The 8,290-nt window shown below is 60.7% G+C and overlaps 1 protein-coding gene across 5 annotated transcripts in view; it reads right to left on the bottom strand.

The window, feature by feature from the left end:
- Window positions 1–1,534: 1,534 nt before the first annotated feature.
- Window positions 1,535–8,290, bottom strand: part of SORBS3 (sorbin and SH3 domain containing 3) — a 49,439-nt gene continuing 42,683 nt past the window's right edge. For all 5 annotated transcript variants that reach the window (XM_089773839.1, XM_089773841.1, XM_089773838.1 and 2 more), the window contains exons 16-22: window positions 8,048–8,094; window positions 7,518–7,632; window positions 6,963–7,088; window positions 5,679–6,176; window positions 5,341–5,432; window positions 4,847–4,953; window positions 1,535–4,602 (exon numbers count right to left, since the gene is read on the bottom strand). In XM_089773839.1, the coding sequence (XP_089629965.1) occupies window positions 4,541–4,602; window positions 4,847–4,953; window positions 5,341–5,432; window positions 5,679–6,176; window positions 6,963–7,088; window positions 7,518–7,632; window positions 8,048–8,094 (1,047 nt within the window). In that variant the 3' untranslated portion in view covers window positions 1,535–4,540. The remainder of the gene's footprint in view (window positions 4,603–4,846; window positions 4,954–5,340; window positions 5,433–5,678; window positions 6,177–6,962; window positions 7,089–7,517; window positions 7,633–8,047; window positions 8,095–8,290) is intronic.

Genomic DNA, 8,290 nt, shown 5'->3' with positions numbered 1-8,290 from the left:
GGGCTCCCCTCCCCCCAAGTGCACAGCAAAAAAAGGGAGTAAAGGTAGGAGGAGTGGCAAAGTGTTTGCCCCTGCCACGTGCCAGTCTGGCAGACAGCAAGTACCTTCCACCAGCCACGTGCGTGCCACGCTCTAGCCGGCTCCCCGGAAACGCAGCCACCTGGTGCTTGTATCCCCCCACCCGATCCCTTCCCCAGCTGCTGGGTGCATCTACTCTGCAGCCGCCTAGCGCAGAGGCTGACATTGCCCCTGGAATTACAGCCCCAGTGCCTGCGGGCAAGGAAGCCCAAGGTGGCCAGGGCTGCACAGGAAGCCAGACACTGCGGCAACATGGTGGCCTCTGAGTTGAGCCCGGCCCTGCTGAATCCCCACCCCCGGCCACCAGAGATCTGGGGCAGGAGCAGGCCGGTCCTGTGTAACGGAAGACTGAGGCTGCCCTAGTACGGCTGAGGGAGCAGCCAGAGCAAGTCCATCTGCCTCCACCCCAAGCAGCCACATCTCCCGTAACACGGGGTGGGGGCCACTACGGAACCCGTGGCTCATAGAATCATAGGACTGGAAAGGACCTCGGGACCTTATGAAGTCCAGTCCCCTACGCCAGTGTTTCCTCCCATCTTTTTCCATCTATGGGCAGAATAAATTTTGTTGTATGCACTGAGGAACGTGCACCCCCAATGGAAACACTTACTGCCAGCTGTGGGCACGCTGCTAATCAGCCGTGTGGTATTTGATTCTCTCCTGGTGTAGCCAGACAGCCCCCCCCCCATCTCATCCATCCTATTTTGCCTCTCTGAGGTTCCTGAAGCATACAGGACAGAGAAGTAGCAGTAAAATCAGCATAGTCTATGCTGGCTCATCTGATCCTGAGAAGCTGAAAACATAGATATGAGGAGAGAGAGAGCGATTAAGGCAATCAGCATAGCCATTAAGCTTTGATCTGCTTTGATGCGAGATCAGGATATGCAGGTGTGCCCGGCTGGCACCCATGTTGATTTGAACACACACAGTCCCTGGAAGAGGAATTTCCCACTGAGAAAAGTATGCCCAGTACTTCCAATTTAGTTCTCTCTCTTACAAGTGTAAATTAAGTTCACAACTCCCTTGTAAGAACTGGTCTCACAAGACAGACCAGCACCATTTGGCATCACAGATAAGAAAGAGAAATACGTGACCCCCTGAGTATAAAGGTGGTACAGCAGCACACTCTCTTTTGAGTGTCATTCTACCCTCTACCTGCTGGTCGGGTTAGGTGTTTGACCTCCCGAGGTTCTCTGGGGACACCCACCTCGTATTTTCATCTTTCCTAGGAATTGAGGGACCGACCCTGGCCTGACATGCTGGAGTCGAGAGGCACAGAAGGGGGTAAAAATTGTACCTGGATGTGGTCCTCTGTCTTAAGTGTACACATAGAAAGAGTAAGCTGTTACTCGGTACCATTATTTCTATTTTTCTATCTTTATCTTCTTTGTAACCATTTTTAAGATCTATATTTTGCTAGTAGTTAAGAAATAGAGCAATAGCCATTGTAACCATATGATTTATAAGCTTCTTTAATAAACCTGTAACTGTTTAAGTTTTAACCTGACTCCTTCAGTTGCTGTAACAGAACCAGGCACAATTTAAAAGAACTTCAGCCGATCTTAAGGGACAGATATAGGGAGAGCTTGGGCGTTTGGATTTGTGTCACACCCAGGTGGCAGAATTCACTGGGGCACTTCTCAGCCTTCCCCAAGGCTGCCCGCTGCGAAGGAATTACGAATTCTAGCAGCTGAAATCTGAAGTGTAATAAGCTCTCCCTGTACACTTATTGGGCACCCGTCAACCTCCTCCAGGTTGCCTGCTGCAAGGGACCCCGGTCTCAGCAGTTAAAGTCTCGGGTGTATAGTACATACACACTGCCCTGACTGTTGGCTGACACCTGGGTGGCCACCCCTACACTCTGCTCTACAGGGAACACTGCCCAGCACTCATGGTAGGTCAAACATGCTGAGCATTGGCCTGCTGAACCCAGGGTTGTGAGTTCAATCCTTGAGGGGGCCATTTAGGGATTTGGGGCAAATCTGTCAGCAATAATGCTTGGTCCTGCTGTGAGGGCAGGGGACTAGACTCAATGACCTTGCAAGATCCCTTCCATTTATTATTATAGAGCAATGGTTCCCTATCCACAGACCCCTGGTGGTCTACAACAGTACTGCAGAGGGTTTGTAGAAAGTTTAAAAATAAGGATCAGGCCCAATCTTGACTTTTCTTTTTTGTCTCCCTCAGGGAGGGGGGCATTTTGTGAAATTGTAATAAATTGAAAAGGTGGGAACCCTGATCTAGATCATCTCTCACATCTGTCCTACCTGTCATGCTTAAATTTGACACTTTGGCTACGTCTAGACTGGCATGATTTTCCACAAATGCTTTTAACGGAAAAGTTTTCCATTAAAAGCATTTGCAAAAAAGAGCATCTAGATTGGCACAGATGCTTTTCCACAAAAGCACTTTTTGCGGAAAAGCGTCCGTGCCAATCTAGACGCACTTTTGCGCAAAAAAGCCCCGATCGCCATTTTCGCGATCAGGGCTTTTTTGTGCAAAACAAATCTGAGCTGTGTACACTGGCCCTTTTGCGCAAAAGGACTTTTGCCCGAACAGGAGCAGCATAGCATTTCCGCATGAAGCACTGATTTCTTACATGAGATCGTCAGTGTTCTTGCGGAAATTCAAGCGGCCAGTGTAGACAGCTGGCAGCTGCTTTTGCGGAAAAACTTGCCAGTCTAGACCCAGCCTTTACGTATGGGTCTTAACAAAGATGCGAATTATCTCACCCATTACAAAGATAGCTTCCCCAATTATCACCCCCAATGTCATTACCTCTTTTCTTAAATCTGATTAATCAGTTTTATGTGTTCACTTTTTTTTTTGATTGTATCACTTTGGCATATATGGCCATGCCAATTTTCTTCCACATATTGATCTGAAGAAGTGGGTCTGGCCCACGAAAGCTCATCACCTAATAAACCATCTTGTTAGTCTTTAAAGTGCTGTGTAGTCCTGTCTTAAGTATCTGCAGTGATGGAGACTTTACAACCCCCCTGCAGGCAATTTATTCCAGCACTTCACCACCCTGACTGATAGGACAAGAAGCAATGGGCTTACGGGAGATTTCGGTTGGACATTGGGAATAACGTCCTATTCTCAGAGGTCAGGGAGAACCATTTTGCTCCCTCCTCCTTGTAGCAGCCTTTGATGGATTCATGCCTGGCCCAATCAGGTCTGAAGGGTGCGTCACGCACCAGGCTCTGCCACCTGTGCACTTTCGGGGGTGCCCAGCACGGCAGGACTGAGGAGCAGCCCAGCTGGTACAGAACTGACCCCTCAGGCCGCTGCTCAGACCCAGCACGCTCGCTGCAGCCTGGTATCGGCGACAAGGGTGTGTGCCTCCGTTTTCCACTGGGCACGAGCTGCCCTTCACCCGGATTCCCACCCTGCCCCGCACGCACCAGGCAGGGCCTACGTGTGGGGGAGGCTGATCTTTAATAACAGAGGACAAGCAGATCAGGGTTGGGGGCATGCTAGCCAGCCCCTTCCAGGCCGCTTGGCAGGGTCTGTCCGCGACCGGCCACACGCCAGCACAGGGCCCAGCGCAGCTCGCTGGGGCCAGGGAGACGCAGTGGGCAGCCCCGGCGCCCGCTTCCCAGACACGTGGTGGAAGAAACACGGCGCTTTGGGCCTGCCCAGTGAGAAAGGAGCATCCCTCCCTGGGGGTTGGCTGGAAGAAACGGACCAACTGCCCCTATCCCAAGGACACAGGCTGCAGCGCGGCCCAGACCGGGTGGGCACAGGGCGAGACACCCTGCCATGGAGAGTCCTGGGGGGCAGTGATGGGGGGCTGGTCCCAATCAGACGGAGCCCCACACAAGGGGGGTTTAAGACTGGAGGGCCTGGCCCCAGGAGAGGGAGCCCCACAGCGGGAGGAGCGTATTCCTTGGGGGCTGGTGCCAGCAGGGGGGAGCCCCACATGTTGGGGTTCAGACGATTGAGACTGGGGAGGGTTGGTCCCTGTCAGAGGGAGGCTGATGATGGAGCTGGGATGGGTTAAGGCTGGGGGAGGAGGGATGGTCCCTGGTTGAGAGAGCTCCATGCAGTGGGAGGGGGGTTGGTCCCTGTCAGAGGGAGCCCCATGATGGGTCAGGGGGAGGGAGAGCTGGTCCCCATCAGAGGACGTCCCACACGGGGTGGGGGGTTACGGCAGGGCGGCTGTTCCCCGCCAGAGGGAGCTCCACGGGGGAGCGAGAGAGGGGTGGGGGGAGCTGGTCCTCATCAGAAGGAGCCCCAGGAGGCACCACCAGAAGCGGGGCTGAGTGACTGGGACAATAATGGGGGGACCGTTCCTAAGAGTCCCAGCGCTGAGCCCCAGCAGCAGCCACCAAAAGCGCCCTGCCGGGAAAGTCCGTGGGGTCCCCGTCTCCTCGCTCCAGTCTCGGGGCGTGCCGCTGGCTCCGGGTGCAGCTGCAGCTTCCTCTTGGCTCGTGCTGGGCTGCGGGGCGGGAGGACGTCATACCGGAGCCACGTAATTGCCAGGGAAGGTGCCGAATTTCTGGGTTCTCCTGGACACGCCTGGGGGGAGCAGACAAAGCGAGGGAGAGCTCGGAGGCTGCCCTGCCGCAGAAACATGGCTCCCTCCAACCCCCCCCACTTCAGGATGCTGCCCCCCCCCGCCCCCAGTCTGGGCTCCTGCACCATCCCCACCACCACCCCGCTGGCAGAAGCTGGGCCCAGAGTCCCTGGGACCTTGTTTCCTGCTCCCCCAGGAGCCCACGGGCAGAGCCCCCCCCCTTCGGCTCCCAGCTGGCAAACGTACCCACAAACCAGCCGTCGTCACACTGCTGCATGACGTCCACCCGGTCCCCTTCCTGCAGCTCCAGCTCGTCTTCGTTCTGGGGTCGGTACTGATAAACCGCCCGGTACCTGCAAGGCATCCCCGACCCGTGAGACCCTGCTCCCACGCCCGGCAGGGGGGAGCCCACGGGCTGGCCTGGGCTAGGAACCGAGCCGGGCCCAGGGCGGCAACAGAGCCCCCTCCCTCCCTGGCTGTGCCGGCAGAGACGGGTGCGCCGGGGGCGGGGGGAGACACACCAGGTCCAGCTGCCGGCAGCATCCGCTCCTGGGTCACGGAGCGCGCGGCTCTGAAAAGGCCCTTGTTCAGGGTGACAATTCAGACGCTGTCCCGGCCCCGTGCCTCAGTGGGCCATCTGCAGCACAGGTCACCTCCCCGGGCTGGCCCCTGACGGGGGGGGGGGGGGGGATGAGGGCTCTCCACTGGCCCCTCCCGGAGACAGGGCGAGCTGCACTTACGGGGTCCACTGGATGGTGGCGGCGGCGTCAGACGGGGGGGTGTCGGGGAGGTGCCCAGCGCTGTCCGGGGGGCAGCCTGCAAGGGCGGAGCCCTGCAAGGGAGAGAGGAGAGTCTGAAGGAGGCTCCCACGGCAGCCCTGGGGGAACCAGCCCGGGGTGGGGAGGAGCGGAGGGATCCCACAGGACAGATGCGGAGCCCCGCCAGGGCGGGTAGCTGGACCCCAGATGCGCGCGCAGGTTCCAGGGCAGCCCCGGAGGAGCCAGGTCCTTGCGCCGCAGGCCGGGCGGGGCTCCTGGGGCGGGTTGATCCAGGGAAAGGAGAAGCGCGAATGTCTCACCTGCCCCGGGAGCGTGCGGGGCGCTGCAGCGGGCGAGGTCTCCAGTGGCCGGGGGAGGGCCGGAGGCTGCGGGCTCAGGCGCTGCTGGGCGAGGGCCGGGTGCTGCTGGGCGCTGGGGGCCGGCTGGGGGAGCCCCGGCGAGACTCCGGCACGCTGCAGCGTGGGGGAGGCAGGGAAGGTGAAGCCGAAATGGCGAGGCGAGGACGACAGGGCCCCCCCCTCGGCCACGCGCCGCTGGGCGGCGGGAGAGCCTGCCGGGAAGGAGGGCGTGTGAGCCGAACGCTGGCTTCCGGGCGAGTGCAGCTGGGCCGGGGAGCCGGCGTGGGCCAGCAGGCTGGGGGAGGCGGGGGAGGAGGGGAACTCCTCGGAGGCCTTGACTCGTGGCTCCTTCACCACCTGCACGTAGTTGGCCGGGAAGATGCCCTGGCGGCTGGTGCCAGAGATCCGCCCCTCATACCAGTTCTCGTCCACCCTGCGGACCAGGCAGATGCGCTCGCCCTGCGGAGGCGGAGAGGGGCAAGGTTAGGAGCCTTTCCCCGGGCAGGACGGGGGGCTTGCCACACGCCAGCCCCTGGGGCATCCGCAGTGAAGTGCCCTACCCGTCACCCAGCCCAGCACCCCCTGGTTCTCTCATCTCCCGCGCCAGCAGGTCCACCCGGCTGCACGCACGGCCCAACCAGTCTGGCTGCCGGCCCCCGCTGCTCTGTCCTGTGCCCGGCGCGGCGAGGTGCAGCCCAGCTGGCTGTGCCACGGAGGGAGAGCCGCTGGCCCCGGAGCCTGCGGACCGAGGGTTGTGCTCCTTGGAAGCCTCCGGGCATCACTGCCACTCGGCTCTTTGCAAGTGGATTCAGTGCTGGGTAGGGCAGCCCTGGAGACTGGAACCGTCTGAGCAGCCACTCAATAGGTTCGGGCCAAGCGCAGCTCCTGTGCCACGGCCCCCCCCCCCAACTCAGTCCCCAGGCTCAGCCCCTCCGAGGAGGAGGCCAGAGAGTTACCCGGCAGGGCCAGCCGGACAGGAGTTAACCTGCCTCCCTCCCACCTCACCCTGCCAGGGCCGACCCCCGAGGCAGCCAGGCGCTGGGCCGAGACCCAGGAAGCTCAGGTCACGGCGCCACAGGGCAGCGCTCAGATGGGAACGACTCGGTCCGGAAGGCCCCAGACGCCGTGTCCCGTTGGTGATGCGCGGAACCGGCGGCTTCCCCAGCCGCAGCTTTGCCCCGGCGCCCCCGCCCCTGCCCCTGCCCGGCGCCCCCACCCACCCGCCGCCCCCGCCCGGCGCCACACCTTGCGGAAGGACAGCTCCACCGCCAGGTCCCCTTTGAAGCTGTACTGGGCCAGGGCCTCACCATACTCCAGCACCTGGATGACGGGCGGCTTGATGGGCTTGGGGACTTCGGTGGGAGGCAGGATCTGCGTGGGAGAGAGCAGCGGCTGGGGCGGTCTGTCCCGAGCCCCCCTCCCAGCCCTTGCCTGAATTCCAACCCCTCCTGCAGGGGTGGGCACGTTCTCTTTCAATCCCCCCCCCCCCAGAGGTAGGGGAGCGGGGTTAACCCTTTCAGTGCTGGTCCTCTCCCTGCGACCAGCGGGTGGCGAACTTGGGACATTAGGAAAGGCCTGGTCTGATCTGCAGGCTCGGCACTGGCCGCCAGAGGGCCTGTCTCCACCACTTTGCGCCCCGGGCCCGGTGCACCCGGCTGTTTGCCAGGGTCTGTGCCAGGCTGAGCCGAGCTGCCAGAGCCTGGGGGGAAGGGGAGAGCTGGGCACGTCTGTCCCCCTCCGGGAGAGTTCCGGCACCGGGGCCCGGGCGTGCGGCTTGCAGACACCACACCCCGTCCTTACCTCCACGTAGTTGGAGGGGAAAATGCCCACCCGGCCGTGGTGCTCTCCTTCCAGCCAGTTCCTGTCCACCTCCTTGTGGATATAGACAATGTCCCCCTTCTGCAGGGTCAGCTCCCTGGAAGGGCAAGGAAGAGCGTCACGGCCCCGGGCCCTTCCCGCCAGCAGCCCCGAAGGGAGGGACTCCCGGCCCCCCACAAGGACACGCCGTGGCCCCTGGCTCTAGGGCCTTGCTGCTGAGCCGATCCCGCTGGATGCCCAGGGGCCAGCCTCTCATTTCTCCTGATGCCGGGGGGTGTCGCCCACATTGCATAGGCCAGGTCTGTGCCCCACACCCCGCCAGGGACCATCCCCCGAGGATTCAACCCCACCAACTCAATCCAACCAGGAGAGAGAGGAAATACCAGCCCATTCCCTGGCTGCCTCGGCGGCAGGGTCCACGCGGACGGGGGGGGTGGCTACTCTGATCGGAACAGACCCGTGCAAGGGACCTCCAGCCTGGAAAGAGCAAAGATCCACAAGGTGCCACTTACTTGGGGGACTCGGCCACGAAGTCAAACTTGAGCCGAGCAGCTTTCATCTGGAGTCGGGGAGAGAAAGGGTTCAAGTGGGTGAAACCAAATCAGATCACAGCCAGAGTCCTGGGGTCCCAGAACGGCCCTGGTCCCAGTCCCCTAGCCAGGCCAGTTCCTAGAACCCAGGCTAGGGTCAGCCGTTCCCTGCCTCCTGCTCGGTAGTCTCCGATTCCTGAACCCACCGACTGCTTGCCCACTTCC

This window comes from Pelodiscus sinensis, chromosome 28 (assembly GCF_052426305.1).
Source record: "Pelodiscus sinensis isolate ZL-2025 chromosome 28, ASM5242630v1, whole genome shotgun sequence".
NCBI classification, from domain to species: domain Eukaryota; kingdom Metazoa; phylum Chordata; order Testudines; family Trionychidae; genus Pelodiscus; species Pelodiscus sinensis.
Note: the sequence above shows the minus strand (reverse complement) of the source record. Positions and strands in the feature narration are given on the sequence as shown.